Genomic DNA, 22,006 nt, shown 5'->3' with positions numbered 1-22,006 from the left:
CGACCCGAAACCCAAAAGACCCGAAACAGAACCGCAAAGAAAACAAAACCTGAAACTCTCTGTACGCTGATCGGTCGACCGCACTGGTCGACCGCCACTGTCAACCGCGTCGGTCGACCGCTCAGCACAAAAATGCCTTCTGTAGGCATTTCACCTGCTGGCCATATACCACTCGATTTCTCTCACTTGTAAACACCTGCTGGGTTCCCAAACACTGATAAACATATATATCTTATATTTATATGGTTATTCATCACAAAAGAAAGGTTTATTACTATTTATTCACACAAATTCATTATAAAATTTCGGGGTTTTACAGTCAAAGAATTAAAATGACTAAAAATAGCCAAAAATCATGCACCATAGCTCGTGATTTCATGAGTTTTGGCCTCAGCAAACTTATTTGCCAAAAGGTCAAAGTGACAAAAAATGGTAAAAAAATCACATGTGATAGCTCATGAAATCGTAAATTTTATCCTCCACGAAACTACTTGCCAATAGGTGGAAATGACAACCATGGTCATTTCCAAAAATTGTACATTATATGATTTCGTGAATTTTGGCCCCCCAGCAAAATTATTTGCACGAAATGACAAACTGATAAACAATGGCTAAAAATCGTGTGTTATAGCTCATGATTTCATGAATTTTGGCATCCGTGAAATTATTTCCAATGGGTTAAAATGACTACAAATATCTAAAAATTTTGCTCTATAGCTCATTGTTTTGTGAATTTTAGCATCTACAAAATTATTTTCCAATGGGTCGAAATGACCAAAAATGTCCAAAAGTGATGCTTTATATCCAATGAAACTGTGAATTTTATTGCCAATGGGTCAAACAACTAAAATGGTAAAAAGTCTTGCGCTATAGCTCATGATAATATGAATTTTACCCTCCGTGAAATTACTTGTCAAAGGGTCGACTGAAAATGGTAAAAAATCATGCGTTATAGCTTATAAAATCTTGAATTTTGTCCTCCGAAAAATTATTTACCAATGGGTTGAAATGACTAAAAATAGTCAAAACTCATATGTTATAGCTCATAATTTTGTAAATTTAGTCTCAGTGAAATTATTTGCAAAGAAGTCAGAATTATTAAATATAGCAAGAAATCGTATCCAATCGCTCATGAGATCATGAATTTGACCCCTACAAAATTATTTGCTAATAGTTGGAAACAACCAAAAAATGGCCAAAAGTCGTGTGCAATATAGCTCATAATTTTGTGAAGTTTGGTCTCCGTGAAATTATTTACTAATAATCACATTTTTATTATATTTTTATATCCTTATTATCTATTTTATTTAAATAAAATAGTCACTAATAACTTTTTTATCTTAATTGCAGGTTAATGAATGTTGATGAAGATTGATGAATAAGATCTCGAAAAGAACTCAAATTTCCTAGTAGGTCTGAATGACCAAAATTGCCAAAAATGACCAAAATTGCCAAAAAATCATGTGTCGTAGCTTAAGAAACCATGATTTGACCTCCATGGAATTGTTTGCTAGTAGGCCTGAATGTCTACAAATAAGCAAAAATGGTAGGTAATAATTTATGAAATTGTGAATTTTGAACTCCACAAAAATATGCATCAATTGGTTGTACAAAGACCGAAAATAGCCAAAAATAATCAAATATAGCTCATAAAATTATGAAATTTTAGACTGCGTGAAATTATTTGCCATTTGTAGAAAAAACTAAAAATGACCAAAAATCATGAGTTATTGCTTATAAAATCATGATTTTTTTGTCCTCATAAAATTATTTGCCTATGGGTTGAACGACTAAAAATGGCCAAAATTTATGTATTATAGCACATGAAATCAAGAATTTTGCCAATGGGTCGAAAATGACCAAAAATGTTAAAAACGTTATGCGTTATAGCTCATAAAATCGTGAATTTTCTCCTCCGTAAAATTATTTTTGCCAATGGATCAAAATGACTAAAATGGCCTATAATTATAGATGTAGCTCATAAAATGGTGATTTTTTGCCTTTATGAATTTATTTGTCGATTGATGAAAACTAATAAAAATAACCAAATATCGTGGAAAATAGCTCATGAAATCATGAATTTTAGCCTTCGATAAAGTTGTTTATCAATGGATCTTAACGACTAAAAATTGAAAAAAAATCATTGATATAGTTTTTTAAATTGTAAATTTTGAACTCTGCAAAAATATTAGTCCATGGGTTGAAAGAACTGAAAATGGCCAAAAAACTATAATATTGTTCATGAAATCATCCATTTTGGAGTCCATGAAATCATCCATTTTGGAGTCCATGAAATTATTTGTCATTGGTCAGAAATGACTAAAAATGATCACAAATCGTGAGTTATTGCTCATGAAATCATGTATTTTTAGACTTCGTGAAATTATTTGCTTATCGTGAGTAAAAATGATCAGCTCGTAAAATTATGAATTTTGAACTCTGATAAACTATTTGCCAATAGATAAAAATGACTAAATATATTTAAAAATCATGTGTTACAGCTCATGAAATCATGAATTTTGGTCTCCATAGCATTATTTACTAATGAGTCAAAATAACTAAAAATTGACCAAAATATTGCATTATAGTTCAAGAAATTGTTAATTTTGAGCTCATCTAAATTATTTGCCAATAGGTATAAACGACTAAAAATGACCGAAAATCATGGGTTATAGCTAATGAAATCATGCATTTGTACTCCGCGAAATTATTTTCTAATGGCTCCATATGATATAAAATGAAAAAAGTATGCATTATATCTTATAAAATAGTGAATTTTGGTCTCTGTCTAATTATTTTCCAATGGGTCAAAACGATTAAAAATGGTCAGAAATCGTACGTTATAGCTCATAAAATCGTGAATTTTGGACTACGCAAAATAATTTTTCAATTGGTTGAAACAACTAAAATGACCAAAAATCATTATAACTTATTATATTATGAATTTTGAACTCTGTAAAAATATTTGCCAATGTGTAGAAAATAACTAAAAATGCCCAAAATTCATAGATTATAGATCATGATATCATGACTTTTGAACTCCACAAAATTATTTACCAAGGGGTCAAAATGATTATAATTGGCAAAAATTTAAGGGTTATATAGTTCATGACATGAATTTGTAGACTCCGTGAAATTGTTTACCATGGATCTAATAACTAAAAATAAGCAAATATAGTAGGTTATAACTAATAAAATTGAGAATTTTAAACTCCGTGAATTATTTGCTAGTGGGTAGAAACGACTAAAAATGGTCAAAAATCATGGGATATAGCTCACAATATTATGAATGTTAGCCTCCGCGAAATCAATTCAAAATGAGTTGAAATAACTAAAAATGGCCAAAAGTTATTTGCTATAGCTCATGAAATTGTGAATTTTAGCCTACGTGAAATTATTAACCAATGAGTCAAACAACTAAAGTTGGCAAAAAAATCGTGCATTATAACTCATGAAATCATGAATTTCAAATTCCGCAAAATTATTTTCCAATAGGTCAGAACGGCTAAAAATAGCTTATGAAATCATGAATATTAATTAGACTCCACGAAATAATTGCCATGAAAATGGCTAATAATTATGGGTTGTAGGAGAATAAGTCATGAAATGGCCTCCAAAAACTTATTTTTCAATGGGTAGAAATGATTAAAAATAGCCAAAATGGTGCATTAAAACTCATGAAATTGTGAATTTTAGACTCTGTGAAATAATTTACCAATAGGTGCAAACGACAAAAAATGGCCAAAATTTATGCATTATAGCTCAGGATATCGTAAATCTTGGCCTCCTTGAAATTTTTGCCAATGGGTTGAAACGACTGAAAATGATAAAAAAAAATCATGTATTATAACACAAGGAACTTGAATTTTAACTTCCGTAAAATTATTTGCCAATGGGTGGAAACGACAAAAAATGGCCAAAAATCTGATGTTATATAGCTTATGATATCATGAATTTTAGACTCTGCAAAACTTTTGCCAATGAGTTGAAACGACTAAAAATAGCAAAAAAATTGTGGGTTATTGCTAATCAAATCATGAATTTTGGCCTTCACGAAATTATTTTTCATTGGGTCAAAACGATTAAAAATGGCGAAAAACTATACATTATAGATAATGATATCATGAATTTTAGCCTCAGTAAAAATATTTGCCAATTGGTTGAAACGACTAAATATGGCCAAAAAATAATAGATTATAGCTCATAAAAATATTAATTTTGAACTCCACGAATTTATTTGCCTATGGGTAGAAACTACTAAAATTGGCCAAAAACAAGGGGTTACTGCTAATAAAATCATGAATTTTGGACTCCGTGAATTTATTTTCCAATGGAGTCGAGATGACAAAAAATGGCCAAAAATTGTGCGATATTGCTCATGAAATCATAATTTTTTTTCTTTCGCAAAATATTTGCCAATTGGTCAAAATAATTAAAACTGGTCAAAATTTGTGCGTTATAGTTCATGAAATCATGAATTTTAGACTCCACAATACAATTTGCCAATGGGACAAAACAACAAAAAAGAGCCAAAAATCGAGCATTAGAAACAACTAAAATGACCAAAAATCACGGGTTATAGGCTTATAACTCATGAGATCACGAATTTTGGAGTCCGTAATATAATTTACCATTTGATGGACACAACTAAAGATGGCCAAAATTCATGGGTTATATTGCTCATGATACATAAATTTTAGCCTCTATTAAATTGTTTACAAATAGATCTAAAGAACTAAAAATTAGCAAATATTGTAAGTTAAAGCTCATGAAATTGTAAATTTTAAACTCTTTGAATTTATTTTTCAATGGATAGAAACACTCAAATTAGCCAAAAAATCTTGCGTTATAGCTTGTGATTTCGTGAATTTTGACCTCTGCAAAATTATTTATCAAATGGTCTAAATGAAAAATCATATGTTATAGCTCAGGAAATCGCGAATTTATTCTCTGTAAAATTATATGTCAATGAGTTGAAACTACTAAAAAACGCCAAAAATTGAGCAATCATTATAGCTCATGAAATCGTGAATTTTGGCCTCCACGAAATTATTTGCTAATGTATCAAAATGACTAAAAATTAATAAAAATCGTAGGTTATAGCTCATGAAGACACAAATTTTGGACTTCACAAAATTATTTGTCTGAATAGAGCCAATTAAAAATAATCAAAATTCAAGTGTTATACCTCATAATATCATGAATTTTTTATCTGTTAGTAAAAATTTGACTAGAATGTGGTTAATTAGAACAAAAACTCATTTTAAAGGTAGTTTACATATAAATTAAAAATCAAATATAGTTTATGTACAATGACCCAATTTTTAACGTGGTTTCTAGGAAACACACAAAAAATTGACGCGTCATTCCTAAAGGCACAACAAAGTGACTCGTGCCATATCATAAATAGTCATACGTTGCTCTATTCTATCAAATGATGACATGTGAGCACAAATGCTAGTATTCAAATATTTGGTAATCATTTTTCTGTTATAACAATCCATATATAAAGTCTAATAATCATACATTTAAAACAAAAAAATACAAAACATCTTCAGAAAAAAAAATACAAAAGGCCTCCTAATAAATTAAAAACTTACAAATAGCCCCATAAACAAATACAATTAGCTTTCTAAAAAATCTTGAATTTGACAATTCAAAAATTATAAATAACCCTACATATATGATAATTACAAACAACCCCTCAAAAGTATAAAAATGGCAAACCTCACCTAGAAAAAAAATCTTAAAATTAAAATAGTCCCCAAAAATTTTGCAAAAAACTCCCAAAAAATCTGAAACTTAAAATTCAAAAATTACAAATAGAGCCTCAAAACATATGAAAATCACAAACAACGCCCTAAAGGATAAGATAATTGCACTCCCTAAAAGATCAAAAAATTAAGAACAAACCCTAAATATTTTGTAAATTTCAAACCACAAAAAACATCTTTAAAACACAAAAAAAATCCAGCAACCCCTTTAAGTATCAAAAAGTTACATAACCCCCTCAAAATCTGAAATTGCAAAAAAACTTAAAACTTAAAAATCAAAAAAAAAATCTAATAGACCCCTAAATATTGAAAACTTTACAAACATCACTGTCAAAATATAAAAATTATAAAAAAGTTCATAGATATCTAAAAATTACAAACAACCCTTTGAAATTCCAAAATTGAAAACGACCCTCTAAATAATCAAAAAATTGGAAAAAGTTCCTTACAATTTGAAATTGAAAACAACCCTCTGTCTAATTTTAAATAACCCCTAAAAATCTAAAAACTACTAATAACCTCTTAAAAAGTCCAAAATTTACAAACGGGCCGCTGAAAAAAAACCTGAAAATTACAAGCAACCATTATTGGGGTTTTCTGCCAATATTTTATTAAAGGATAAGACAAAACTTGAATCTTATTAAGGCTTCAGCAAAAATTAACTAAAAGGACTAAATATCAAAATATTTAAGAAATTTGAGGAACTAATTCATAATATGAATATTTTGAGAACTGATTTTAAAACACTAAAAGATTTGGCGGACTATTTCCAAAATATCAAGTAGTGTGGGGCTATTTTCAAAATATCAAAGACTTGGGCACTAATATCAGAATAGCTTTAAGTTAGGGTGGTGCTACGGGGACCCTAAACATGGGACCCTATATGGGATAAGTGAGGTGTCGGTTCCCTGTCCCATGATGCATTGTTCAAACAGTGCATCATGCGGACAGAGAACCGACACCTCACATGTCCCATATAGGATCCCATGTTTTTGGGTCCCTAAGGCATTTTTTTTTTAAATTACAATAGTCCTACTGCAACAACTACGCTGCTGCCAATGAAAAGAAGCAATCATCAGGTAAGATACGCTCAGTAAAATATAGAGCAACTTTTGTAGTAAAATATATACATTGTTTGTCATTAGTACTCCAAAAAGCAATTTTTAAAGCATCGAGCTTGTAGTATGTGAGTTAAATGACAAATAATCCCTCTTCTATTTAATTTGTATCAACTATTTGTGTTTCTTACGAACTTAAAAAAAATCACATTTTTATATCCAGGTGAATTGAGCCTTTCAAGCAGTATTGTGCTAATTTTGATATCCATAAGTGAAAAATACTCATGATGCTTTTAGACCCTCAGTGTTTGTTGATTGTTGGTACAAGCCATTTAGGGGGTGTTTGTTTGCTCACAAAAAAAAGAGGAAAGGGAGCTTTTGAAATCTGACAACATAGCCACATCAGTTTTTAATTTCTACTCATTTTCATTTTCAGTGTTTGGTTCGTAAAGTGATTTAAAGAAATGGAGGTGTGAAATGTGCTGTCACGTCAGAATTTGTAGGAAACTCGTTCAAACCCAAAGTGAGTGAAATGGGTAAGAAATATATTTAATGAGTAATAAAATATTCTCACTCACCTTTTCGACATCCGAAGTGACTAAAGTGGCTGAAATGGATCAGATTTCTTAATTTTTGGATGTTAAAATAAACCCAAGAAATGAAAAACAATGATTTTCAGTCTATCATTTTATGGTGAAACAAACCAAATAAATCAAATATGAGAAATCCTCTGAAATGTACTGAAATGGTTTTCATCGTGATTTTGTGTTCTCTTTTTCTTTATGGAAATGTACCAAACAGGCCCTTAGCTGATGACAGACAATGATAAATTACCTATGTACCACAAGAAGAGGTACTATTACTTTTATTTGTTACACACTACAAATCGGCTGTTCCAATTTTGTAACTGATAACAGACAATAGATAAATTAAAGTTCTACTATAATCCTTTATATAAAGGGGAACCCTTTTATTTTCATTAATTAAGGGCTCCCCAGCTAAAGGTCATACTATTACAACCTGGCTCTTTGAAGTTCAAGCTTAGCAATTGTGCCAAGATGGACTTCATCAGGGCCATCAGCAATTCTCAGTGTTCTTGCGGTAGCCCACAAGTGCGATAAAACTGTGTCTGAAGACACACCAGCACCACCGTGAACTTGCATCGCCATGTCGAGAACTTGAAGTGCCATATTTGGAGTTGCAACCTGTTGAAAATTTTGTGCATTTGATTATTTTTCATTCCCAAAGTGTGTGTGTGTGTATATGCATGTCTGTGTCTGTGTGTGCGTGTGTGTATATATATATATATATATATATATATATATATAATATGAAGATCATTGGGTATCATTGTCATAGGAGGGGATTCCTCCTTGACGCCTATGTGGCACAATCCCCACCATTCCTCATAAGTAGGAAAGAGAGTGTGGTTGGAGGATTTGGGCCTACTTATATGATGATGGTGCGGGATTGCTGCCACATTAGCACGACAAGGAAGGAAAAATCTCCTCATATTGACAGGATAACCCATTATCTCTCTTCTCTCTCTCTCTCCTCTCCTCTCTCTCTTCTCTCTCTAATAATAAATATATAATATATAATATAGTATATATATAATATTTATTACCGCTTACACAAAGAAGACCTTATTTCCTCCTCTTTGGTGGAGATGTATGGTATAAATCACGTGTCATGATAATTAGTCCTCTAACTATTACCGGCCGTTTGAGGTTCTGGCGTTATAAATGCTAATGATAACGGTTAAATATGTATAAGAGTGGCTGCTTATCACCAAATTGCAGGGCGGGCTGTATCTGCTATTAAACTTCTTTAACGTTAGTCAACTTCCTTTACCTTTGCCATGGCGAGGATGCCACGAGCTTTTTTGTTTCCATGTCTATCAAGCTGATCTGCTGCTTGCAGAACTAAGAGCCGGGTTCTCTCCAGGTCTATTCGGCACTGCAAGATAGAGGAGATGTCTATTATCATACAAGGAAAAGGAAGGCAATTTTGCAAAGATTAGAACCCAAAGGTTGCATAATTATTAACTGAAGATAACATCACACAAGCAGTGGTTTAATCATCAAACACCACTTAAAGCAATGCAAATGCCTATCAGTTAAGAACACAGTGGAGTATTGCAGAGTCGTAAATGCTTGGAGGAGATGCATGAAACAACTCTTGTTTAAGGAATCATTCCACCGCAAACATTGAGCTGAAACAGGTATGCCAGCACTTCACTGGTAAAATAGCAGTATTCAATACAGGACGAATTCCAGCGCTTCAAAAGTTAGATGCCGCATAACGTGGTGAACAAAATGGGTGTTCATTTTCAATTTCGGCAATGAAAATAAAATCAGACATCACGTATATTGAAGGATGCTGGTTTTAATTTTCTAGATTATTAGAATCATAAATAGAGAAATGAAAGATAGATAATCTACTTTTGTTTAAAAAAAACATGCAGAAAACAACCACAAAGCTCACCTTGGCAAGGTCAGACAAAAAAGACCCATGCTCAGCAATCAATTTTCCAAAAGTCCTTCGGTGCAGAGCTCTTTCTACCATCAGTTTCATACCTCTTTCTGATGCTCCAATGAGTCTCATACAATGGTGCAGCCTACCAGGGCCAAGCCTCCCCTGCGAAGATAGAGAGTTGTCAGTAAGTTGAACAATATTGGATCTTCTGAGGTTATTTTTTGTACAAGTTCTTAACCTGGAAACTTTAATAATAGGGATTATATTCTATGCTTATCTTCCTTCTCTTTCAGCTTGTTTAATAATGGGAAAAGAAATGGATAGAAGTTCCTCAACTCACGTTAGTTTCAATTACATGACCAACTCCTAAAACCAACTCACGTTAGTTTCAATTACATGACCAACTCCTAAAACCGGAAAAAAGTGGAAAAATTGCTTTAAGTTACATTCCTTTCAATTCCATCACATTCTTGAAACCAGAGCGAAAAGAAACAAAAGGAAACAAAAAGCAAAAGAAAAGGAAATTGTCCCAATTTATATTCTTTTCAATTCCCTCATAAACTCTTGACACTGATAAACTTCTTTAGGAAAATAATCATACCTGTGCAATCTCAAAACCTCGGCCTTCTCCAAGCAAGATATTTTCCACAGGCACCCTCACATTTTCAAAAGTTACTTCTGCATGTCCATGAGGAGCATCATCAAAACCAAATACCAACAACGGCCTCTTTATATTGACCCCAGGGGTGCTAATATCTACTAATATCATTGACTGCTGCTTATGTTTGGCTGCAGTGAAATCTGTCTTCCCCTGAATGAGATGAACATAATTGTAGTAAGTACCAGGGAAATATAACAATATTGCTCCAGGTGTACAACTTACCATCACTATCAAAACTTTGCATCTAGGATCCATTGCTCCACTCGTCCACCACTTCTTTCCATTAATAATGTAAGAATTTCCTTGTCTGCATTATTAATGCAGAAAAAGTTAGGTGAAAAAACATTTCGAGCTGATGGCAATTAACTATGCACACTTAATTTTTGCGATTTCATGACTTATAACATGCTTTGCTTTTTTTCATATATGATTGTTTCAACCAAATGATAACAAACAATGCATACTTAAAAACTTCACAATTTTCATGAGCTATAACCCATCACTTTCGTCCATTTTCGTTCTTTTCTAGTCAATTGAAATTAATTATGCTTACTTCAAAACTCGCGCTCTTCACGGCCTATAAGGCCTGATTTTATTCCATTTTCATTCATTTTGACACATTGCAAATGTTAATATACGTACTTCATGATTTCGCGATTTTCATGAGCTTTAACTCACAAATTTCGTCGATATTCATTCGTTTCAACCAAATGCAATTAAGTGTAAGTATCTCAAAATTCTTGTTTTTCATAAGTTATCCTATGGTTTTATTTTTTTTCGTTTCGATCTAATAATTATAAGTATGCATATTTCAAAATTCCCAAGTACCTGCAACTTTTGTTGATTCCGTTCATTTCAATCGAATGACAATTATGTACACGTGACACAAAACCATTATATTTTACCATTTTTGTTCGCCCCGAGAAAATGACTATTAAGTACCATACTTTAAACTTCACAATTTCACATGCTATAACTCACAATTTTATTCATTGTCGTTCATTTCGACTAAATGACAATTAAGTATGCATGCTTCAAAACTTATAACTTTCATGAGCTACCCACAATTTTTATCTATCCATTCGTCTCAATCCAATGAGAACAAAGTTGTCATACTTATATTCGAGATTTTCATGGCAATTAAGCATTTGTATTTCAAACCTATGATTTTTGTCTATTTTCACTTCAACAAAATGGGAGTTAATTACGTGACGTTCAAAATTCACTATTTTCATAAGTTCTAACCAACGATTTTTGTCCCTTTTTGTTCCTTTGGATATCTCAGGAAATTTAAGAGATTGTGTACTTTAAAATTATACGGCTTTCATCCACAACTTTTATTTTCTTTCATTCAGTTCATCCCAATGACAATTAAATATGCACTCTTTAAAATTGACAATTTCCATAGGCTATAAATCACGGTTTTCATTCATGTTCATTCTTTTCTATCCAATAACAATTAAATATGTGTATTTAAAAATTCATAACTTATATATAACATACGATTTTTGTTAATTATCACTCATTTAGACCAATGAAAATTAAAGTTCACAATTTCCATGGGCTATAAGATACGATTTTTTAAATTATCATTCATTTAAATCTAATAAAAATTAAATACACGCATTACAAAACCACACTTTTTGTCCATTTTTGTTCATTTCGATCCAATAGCAATTAAGTATAAGTACTTCAAAATTTACTATTTTCATAGGCCATAACCAACCTTTTGTTCATTTCGTTCTTTTTGATCCAATAATATTTATGTATACATGGTTCAAAATACACAATTTTCATAGGAAACCCATGACTTTAGTCCATGTCATTTGTGATTTTTATAAGTTGTAATCCACGATTTAAGCCATTTTCGTTCCCTTCTACCCAATTACAATTAAGTTAGAAACACTTTAAACTTCACGTTTTTATAGACTATAACCTTCGATGTTTGTCAATTTTTATTCATTTCAACCCAATAAAATATATGCATGTATTATAAAACCATGTTTTTATGGCCATTTTCCTTCATTTCGACCAAATGACAATCAAGTATGGGAACTTCAAAATTCGAGCTTTTTTAGGGCTCTAACTTACGATTTTTGTTCTTTTCGATTGAATGGGAATTAAGAACACATATTCCAAAATACGTCATTTCGTAAGCATTAATTCACGATTTTCATTTGTTCCGATCTAATGCCAATTAAGTACATGTACTTCAAATTTTGCATTTTCATTGGCTATAGCCCACAATTTCCATCTATTTTTGTTCACTTCGACCTAATTACAATTAAGTTTGCACAATTTAAATTTTGCAATTTCTATAGGTTATAACCCACTACTTTTGCCAATTTGTTTTCCTTTCGACAAAATAGCGATTGAGTAGGTATATTTTAAAACCATGAGTTTTGTCCATTTTCATTCATTTGACCCAACAAGTATTGAGTATAGGTTTTTTAAAATTCACTATTTTTACGGGCTCTAATCCACGATTTTCGCCCACTTTCATTTACTGCGATCTAATTGCAACTAATAAATACATATAGGTGAAAATTTGCAATTCTATGAGTTATAACCCAGTATTTTGTTCATTTTAGCTCATTTCAACCCAATAATTAACTATTCGTATTTCAAAATTCACGATTTTCAGGATCTATAACTCACGATCTATGTTCAATTTCGTTTGGTTCGACCTTATCACAAATATGAGTGTTCTAAAATTCACGATTTTAATGGAGTCTAACCCACGATTATTGTCCGTTTCTATTTATTTTGAGTCAATAACAAGCATGCTTATTTTTTAAAGTCTCGATTACATGGACAATAACCAATGGATTTTGTTTATTTTTGTTCATTTAAACCCACTAATGACCAAGTATTGGGATTTCAAAATTTATGATTCCAAAGTTATAACCACATAATTTTTGTTCTTTTCAACCCAATGACAATTAGTTATGCACATTTCAAATTTCACAATTTTCATTGGCTATAACCCAACATTTCTGTCCATTTTTATTTTTTTCAATCAAATGCCAATTAATCATGTGTCCTTAGTGCAATTTTCAAGGGCTATAAGCCGTGATTTTGTTTCATTCTCGTTCATTTCGACCCAATAGCAATTAAATATGTAACTATGCATACTTAAAGATTTTGCGATTTTCATGATCTAATAACTCGGATTTGTGTATATTTTCATTCGTGCCATCCACATGGCAATTTTTAGTATGGGTACTTCTAGATTCACGATATTCATGGGCTATAACCACAATAATTGTCAATTTTTATTTATTTCAACTAGATGACAATTGATGTGTATTTCAAAATCATGATTTTTGTTGATTTTCTTTCATTCGACCCAACAAGTATTAAGTATAAGTCTTTTAAATCCACTATCTTTATGCGCTCTAACCCATTATTTTCCATCCATGTTTATTTATTTTGATCTAATTGTAACTACGTACATATAGTTCAAAATTCACAATTTCATAGGCTATAACCCACTTTTTTTCTTTCAACCAAATGATTAACTATGAGTTCTTCAAAATTCACGATTTTCATGAACTATAATTCACGATCTTTGTTCATTTCATTTGTTTCAACCTTATGACAATTAGGTATATATGTTCCTAGATTCATGATTTTAGTGGACTCTAACACAATTCTTGTCCATTTCAATTTATTTCGAGTCTATGACAAAGTATGCATATTTTCAAAATTCATGATTCCATGGACAATAATAATCAATGATTTTTGTTTATTTTCAGTCATTTTAACCCACTGACAACTAAATATGTATAATTCAAAATTCAAGATGTCATAAGTTACACTTCATGATTTTCATTCTTTTCATTTGTTTTAACTTCATGACAATTAATTATGCATATTTCAAGTTTCATAGTTTTTATTGGCTATTATCCATCATTTCTGTCCATTTTCGTTTTTGCGATCAAATGTCAATTAATCATGCGTACTTAGACAGTCCGATTTTCAAGGGCTATAAACTATGACTTTGTTCCATTCTCGCTCTTTTGACCCAATAACAATTAAGTATAAAACTATGCATACTTCAAGATTGCTTAATTTTCATGAGCTATAAGTTTATAACCAATTTTCATGGGTTATAACACACGATTTTTGTCAAACTTTGTTGCTTCCGACTAATTGGCAATTTAGTATGTGCATTTTAACACAATATTTTTTGTCAATTTTAGTTCATTTGACCCAACAGGTATTAAGTATAGGTATTTAGAAATCGTAATTTTTTAGGCTTCACCCTAAGATTTACGTCAATTTTCATTCTATTTCGATCGAATTGCAAGTAAGCACATAGTTAAAAAATTGCATTTTATGGGTTATAAGCAATAATTTTTGTTCATTTTTGTTTGTTTCGACCTAATGATTAACTATGTTGCTTCAAAATTCATGATTTTCATGAGCTAAAAACCATGATTTTTATTCATTTCATTTGTTTCAACCTTATGACAATTAGGAAAGTGCGTTCTAAAGTTTTACGATTTTAATGAACTCGAACGCATATTTTTTGTCTATTTCCATTGTTTTTGAGTCATTGACAATTAAATATGAATATTTTTAAAATTCACGATTTCATGGATAACAACCAATTACTTTTGTTCATTTTAACCCTTTCAATACCAAGTATTTGCTCTTCAAAATTCATGATTTCACGAGTTATAGACTATCGTTTTTTGTTCTTTTCATTTATTTCGATCTAGTGATAATTAATTATGCATATCTCAAAATCCAAGTTTTATTGTGTATGATCCCTAATTTTTGTCCATTTTTCCGATCAAATGCTAATAAATTATGCAAACTTAGAAATTGTGATTTTCAAGGGCTATAAACCCATGATCTTGTTCTATTCTTGTTCCCTTCGACCAATGTCAATTAAGTATACAACTAAGCATACTTCAAGCTTTCCCGATTTTCAAGAGCTATAACTCATAGTTTGTGTCAATTTTCATTCATTTCAACTAAATGGAAATTAAGTATAGAAACTTCGAAAGTCGCGATTTTCATGATCTATAATCCACGTCTGGGTTTAATTTTCGATCCTTTAGCCTATATGGCAAGTGAGTATAAGTATTTCAATATCACGATTTTTGTCAATTTTCATCAATTTTATTCATTGGACTAAACAATATTTTAAATTCATTTTTTATTTATTTATAACCCATGATTTTTGGTCATTTTTATTTATTTTAACCAAATGATTAGTTATGCGTACTTTAAAATTCACAATTTTCATGAACTATAATGCATGATTTTTGTTCATTCCATTTGTTTCAACCTTATAACAATTAGATATGGATGTCACAAAATTCAAGATTTTGATGTACGAACCCTGTGATTTTTGTCTATTTCCATATGTTTTGTGCCAATGATAATTACGTATGTGTACTTTCAAATTTACTAGTGATATTTGTTCATTTTCATTCATTTCAACCACTAACAACTAAGGGTGTGTTTGGCAATCCTCTAAAATTAGGCCAGGTTCAAACCTGACCTAGTTTTAAAAGATTTTTTATTTGACAATCAAGAGGGTTACAATTATCCCTATTTTCATTAGCCAAAATATAGCCTCTAAACCAATTATCTTTTGGACCAAAGGGGACTAGTCCAAAAGAAAACCGGTTTAGCACAAAACGTCCTGGCCAGTTTTGTGTAGTTTGTCATGCACACCCTTAAGAGTACTTCAAAACTCGTGATTTCATGAGTTATAGCTCATGACTTTTGTTCTTTTCATGCATGACAACCTAATGGAAATTAATTATGCATATTTCTTTCACGGTTTTTACTGGCTATAACCAATGTTATTTATCTATTTTATTTTTTTCACTCAAATTCTAATTAATTATGCATAATTAGAAACCGTGACTATTATAAGCTTTTAGCCATGATTTTGTTCTGTTCTCATTCCTTTCGGCTCAATGGCAATTAGATTATCCAACTATGCATACTTCAAAATTTCGTGATTTCCATGAAATATAACCTACAATTTGTGTACATTTTTGTTCGTTCGACCAAATGAAAATTAAAGTATATGAGTACTTCAAAATTCATGATTTTCATGGGATATACACATCAAGTTTTGCTCCTTTCGACTAAATGGCAATTGAGTATGTGTATTTCAAAAGTAGAAAGATGGACACGAAACTAGAAGAGGTATAATTTCTAAAGTAGAAAGATTGAGATAAGCTCTTAAATCTAAAGGTTTTAGAATTAGTAGAAGAAAAACATAATATATGAAGTGCAGTTTTAGTAAAACTAAGAAAAAAACCTCTAGTACATATTGATAGTCAAGAATACCTAAAAGTAATTATTTTCGCTATTTAGGATCAATCATTAGGCATGATGATGAGATAGAAGATGATATTGTACATCAAAATAAATTGGGATGGTTGAAATGGAGGAGTGCCTTAGGAGTCTTATGTGATCACAAAATACCAATGAAACTAAAGAAAAATTTTTATAGGACGGTTATAAGACCAACTATGCTTTATGGATCCGAATGACGGGAAATTAAAAAATAACATGCACAAAAAATGAGTGTCGTAAAAATAAGAATGTTGTGATGGTCTTGTGGGTATACAATAAAAAATAACACTGTTTTAAAAAACCTCCGCCTAGTCCGCTTAGGCGTACGCCTAGTCCTAGACGGTACCTAGGCCGCCTAACTAACGCCTAGCGCCTAAGCGGTATTTAGGCTGTACACCTAGATTTTACGAGCGTTTAGGGGAGTATTGTCTGCTTACGTGGATTGCATCTTGTAGGCCTTAGTTATAATTTTATGTGTTGTAGCCTACACGTCCTCCAAACTCCATTAACCTCCAAATATGAACACCTCCACTATCTCCTCCGACCTTCAACAAAACCTCATCGACCACCACTTAAATGAAGAAAGAAACCCGCCTAGACACCAGTCCGGCATCTAAGCTTTCTATAACATTGACATTCACTATCAATTATTGTAATTAAAAATAAAAAAGAAAACATCTTAGGCTCTAGCTTTGTTAATTATTATTTTGGCTATTTAGTACCTAAGTATGCATGGTTTATTGTGAAACTAATATTGCTATCTTTTTTTTTAAAATTTATATGAATTTAATGCATATTTTTATCAATTATTATAATTAAATAATTTAAAAATAGTCAAACGCCTAGGAGCTGCCTAGGCGTACGCCCAGGGATCTAGGCGCTAGGCGCTCGCTCAAATGCCTAGTCTGCCTAGCACCTTCTGTAATATTACCAAGCTCCCCTGATCTCTGTAACTACTAACAAGGTAAAGAGTACTTAAATATCTATTTAAGTTAGTTAACAACAGTAACTTAAACTTAATAAGTGTAAGTTAACAATAAACCTAAGTTTAAGTTTATGTTTAAGTTAAACTTAAGTTTTATTTAAACTTAAACTTAAGTTTAAGCTAACAGTAAACTTAAGTTTAAGTTTAAATTAATATTAAGTTTTTTGTTGATGGTAAACTTAAGTTTAAGTAAATAGTAAACTTAAGTTAACAATATTTTAGTTAACAGTAAACTTAAGTTTAAATTTATTGTTAACTTAAACTTAACAGTAACTTATAAGTTAATAGTAATTTGAGTTAAGAATGAGTTTTTCACTGTTGAGATGAATTTATAATTTGAGTTGAGAAGTATAAACATACAAAGAGCTATTGTAATTGGTAAACCAAACAATTTAGTTTTTGAGTTGAGAAGTATAAACATACAAAGAGCTATTGTAATTGGTAAACCAAACAATTTAGTTAATAGTATTGGTATTTTAGTATTTATGCATCTTTGATTGAGTATATATATATTTATCTTCAAGTATCATAATTAAAAAAATAAAAAAGAAAAAAAACGTCCAGAAACCGCTTAGGCGCCCGTCTAGGCGACTAAGCATTAGGCGCCAAGTCCGCGCCAAGTCCGCGCCAAGTCCGACGCCTAGAAGCGCCCAGCGTTTAATGTAACATTAAAAAATAATATAAGAAATAAGTGCATCCGTAGTAAATTAGAAGTTGCTCCTATTTAGGAAAAAATAAGAGAATAATTAAGATGGTTTGGTTATGTACAACGGAGACCTCTTAGTGCACCGGTTAAGAAAAGTGAAAATATTATTGATAATGAGACTAAGAGATCTAGAGGCCCAAAAGAACTTGGTTGGAAACAGTTAGTAAGGATATGATTATGACTAACTTAACGGAGGAGATGATCCATAACAGAATGGAATGGAAGAACATGATTCATGTAGCCGACTCCAAACATTTGGGATAAAGGCTTTGTTGTTGTACGTGTATTTCAAAACCATGTTTTTATCGATTTTTGTTCATTGGACCCAAAAGGCATTAAGTCTAGGTATTTTAAAATCACTATTTTTGGGCTCTAATCCACAACTTTTCATCCATTTTAATTTATTTCGATCCAATTGTAAGAAAAAACATATAGTTCAAAATTCACATTGAGGTATGGGTGATCCAAAATTCTCGATTTTGACGGACTCTAATCGTCGATTTTTGTTTGTTGCCTCCTGTTTCGAGCCAATGACAGTTACATATGCGTATTTTCAAAACTTGTGATTTCATGGACAATGTTCTATGATTTTCTCATTTTCGTTCATTTCAACCCACTGACAACTAAGTATATGTACTACAAAAATCAGGATTTCATGAGTAGTAGCCCATGATTTTTGTTCTTTCATTCGTTTTGACCTCATGACAATCAATTATGCATATTTCAAAATTCACGATTTCTACTGACTACAACTTATGATTTTTGTCTATTCTTTGTATTTTCGATCAAATGCGACTTAATTATGCGTACTTAGAAATTATGATTTTCAACAACTATAAAAAATGATTTTGTTCCATTCCCGTCCCTTTCGACCCGGTGACAATTAAGTATGCAACTATGCACACTCCAAAATTTCGTGATTTTCATGATTTATAACACGATTTTGTGTCCATTTTTATTTGTCTCGACCAAATGGAAATAAAGTACGGTTAATACAAAATTTGTGATTTTCATGGGTTATCACCCACCATGTTTATCGATTTTTGCTCTTTTCGACTAAATAGCAATTATGTGCATTTCAAAACCACGATTTTTGTCGATTTTTGTTCATTTGACCTAATAAAAAACATTGTTTAAAGCTAGATGGAGTTTTTTCCTTCTCCCATTTCCGTCCATTATTGTTCAATTTATTTTCAGTTTTACCCTTTAGTGTTAGGTCTAATTTTACCATGGCTTCAAGGGTATTTTAGGGAGGTCATGTCAAATATCATCATTTACTATTCATTCAATTATTTCCTCTTTTGCCCCCATTGTTCTGTTCTATCTCTTTATTGCTTGAGGGCAATTTAGGCAGTGACCCAATTCTTTTTGTTTCTTTCTTTCATTCCTCTTCCTCCTTCCTTTTTTTCTGCGTTGATCGCGGTTGCAAGATCGTGTGACGGAAGCGACCAAGGGAATGGGTTTTGTACTCAGTTCGGTGAGGGTTACTTCTATTTTATTGTGTTTCCTTTCCTCGTAAAAAAAATCAGCGAGATCCACTTCTTTTCCTCAAACAGATTCATTCTTCTTCCCTCACCCGCGTCCATTCTCTCAATCATATCTGTGACATTTCCCTCAATAGGGAGGTGATAAGATGGGGATAGTAATTTGTAAGGGTGTCACAATGGGTAAGGAAGGGTGTGGAATTGGCATCCATTTTAGAGAGAATGGAGGCTGTAAAAGGGAGAGGGTAAGGGCAGCAGAAACCCCCTTCTTGAGCAACAACAGGACCAAAAAACAAGTGGGATATAAACAAAAATTTGCTGCTATAGAGAAGTATAACATATAAATTTACGTTCAAACTTGATCTCCATTTGAATTTGAACTGCTTCATCTAACTTGAACTCTATTTGAGTTTGTCCATATTTTCTGCCCAACATGCAATTAATTACTTAACTATATTTGATCTTGACTGAAAATGAATTGAACAATAAGAGATTGAGAGCCTTATGTGGTTAGTTTTTTCTGTGTTGAAGTGTTTACAACCTAAACTTTGTTAATATTTTGTTTTGCATGTGATCATCCACAGTTTCAAGATGTTTTTTTGGGGTGCAGTCTAGCATCAATTTGTATATTTTTCGAGCAGTGAATGACGACAAATTGATCCTCTTATCACTCTAAAATATATTTAAGTGGATATTTCTCTTACATAACGCTTGACAACTATTTATTCGCATGCTGTAATTTGTTATTGTATGTTTCTATAAACTTTCATTGTTAATACATATGAATGGGGTATCTCGCCATACCTTTTCATTCAAAAAAATGTTGAAATAATCCCAATTAGTGTTTATCAGTTCAAGAAATTCAGTTTTGGGACACACAAAAGCTGTGAGTATAAATACAAATAGATTGTGTGGAAAAGTATGGGAACTAAAGGGCCCCTTGACAATGGCCTATTGCATTGGCTTTTTTGTTTAAAAAACCAAGTTGGATTTTGATCAAAAAGGAAAAGAAATGAAATTTCTAAGGTTTCATGGGTTTCACCATTTTCACTCCTTTCTATTTGAGTTGATCATTTCATAAGGTAAAATGTTTCCCATTGTAGATGTTTGTATAGATTTTTTCCTCTTTTTTTATTTTGGTGGATGACTGTTCAAAATGTTATGTAGTACTAAACCTGGTTTTGACTGTTTATATAAACTAGTAAGTACTAAGCATAGATGTTTTAAATTCACTATTTTTATGGCTCTAACCCATGATGTTCATCCATTTAAATTTATTTCAATGATTCAATCTAATTGCAATTAAGTATGTATAATCCAAAATTCGCAATTTCATGGGCTATAACCCATAATTTTTTGTTCATTTTCGTCTTTCACGACCCATTGATTAACTAGATAAACTTCAAAATTCATGATTTTCATGAGCTATAACTGTAGGCGTCAAAAAATGCTGAAAGATATCTAAATACAGCCCAAGAGGAGATCATCAAAAAATCAAAAGAATACAGATATGAACTGTCTCGCCAGCGAGACAGTCTTTACTGTCTCGCCGGCGAGACAGTGTTTACTGTCTGATCATTTTTTGAGGGGGCTGATCATTTTGAGCACTTCAGAGCAATCCAGAGCAGAGAGAGAGCAGAGTTCTTGAGCTTCTGGCAATTCCTTGAGATTCGAGCTTTGACTTGATCTTAAGAAGAACGACTATCTTACTTTGATAAGATATCGTTTCAAATTCTCACTTCGATAAACGAAGGAAGAATCATCAAACCCCTCACGATTCAATCAGAATCTGTGATTTGGTGGTCCACGAGTCAAAGCGCTCCCGGCACAGGCAAAGATCTCACGCAAGCAGCGATCCAAACAACGATCCTGCGTTTGTTTCTAAGAAGTAATTTTCATTTTGTTGTGTAAAAGAGGTCTTATAAAAAGACTATTTCTTTTGAATTTATTGTAATCGATCGAAGATATAATGAATTCCACAGCAAGACCAACTTTTGATGAAAACAAACTGGCGACCACAGTGGGAGCCAACGGTCTCGCTGCCGAGACCGTCGTGTCGCAGCCGATCAAGATTCCAGTTAAATCTATAGTCGAATACGAATTCGACCAAACCAAGTTTGAGGAATATCTCTCATCATCCTCTTCAAGATCTTCATTGTCTCGCAAGTACAAGAGGATCTCACCGTTGAAGAAGACTTACATGCCAAAGAAGGCACAGAATCAAGACTCTCGCCTGATTGTTGCTGAGGATTCTACTCGCAACCTCTCTGCTCATAATGGCTCTTCTCCAAGTAAGGAATCATTAAATCAAAGCCCGCCGGTATTGACGAAAAGAGCTCGTCAGAGACAACGCCAACGCCGCGCTCACCAAATGGCTAAGGCCTTGGAACAACCCGACGGAGTTCGTTATCATACGGACTTAGAGTCGAGAAGGCATCGAGTGGTTCAGTTGTCTCAACGACCAATCACTCATGTCTCTGCTAAACTCACGACGGAGGAATGGACTATTGTCAAAAGGGCTCGTTCGACC

At 32.1% G+C, this 22,006-nt stretch overlaps 1 protein-coding gene across 1 annotated transcript in view; it reads right to left on the bottom strand.

The window, feature by feature from the left end:
- Positions 7,569–22,006, bottom strand: part of LOC109842748 (probable acyl-CoA dehydrogenase IBR3) — a 48,695-nt gene continuing 34,257 nt past the window's right edge. Inside the window, exons 12-16 of the mRNA XM_020411624.1 lie at positions 10,194–10,278; positions 9,912–10,121; positions 9,320–9,472; positions 8,687–8,791; positions 7,569–8,037 (exon numbers count right to left, since the gene is read on the bottom strand). Of these exons, the coding sequence (XP_020267213.1) occupies positions 7,846–8,037; positions 8,687–8,791; positions 9,320–9,472; positions 9,912–10,121; positions 10,194–10,278 (745 nt within the window). The 3' untranslated portion in view covers positions 7,569–7,845. The remainder of the gene's footprint in view (positions 8,038–8,686; positions 8,792–9,319; positions 9,473–9,911; positions 10,122–10,193; positions 10,279–22,006) is intronic.

This window comes from Asparagus officinalis, chromosome 5, assembly GCF_001876935.1.
Source record: "Asparagus officinalis chromosome 5, Aspof.V1, whole genome shotgun sequence".
Lineage (NCBI taxonomy): Eukaryota > Viridiplantae > Streptophyta > Magnoliopsida > Asparagales > Asparagaceae > Asparagus > Asparagus officinalis.
The sequence above is the reverse complement of the archived record's forward strand: the minus strand, read 5'-3'. Positions and strand labels throughout refer to the sequence as shown.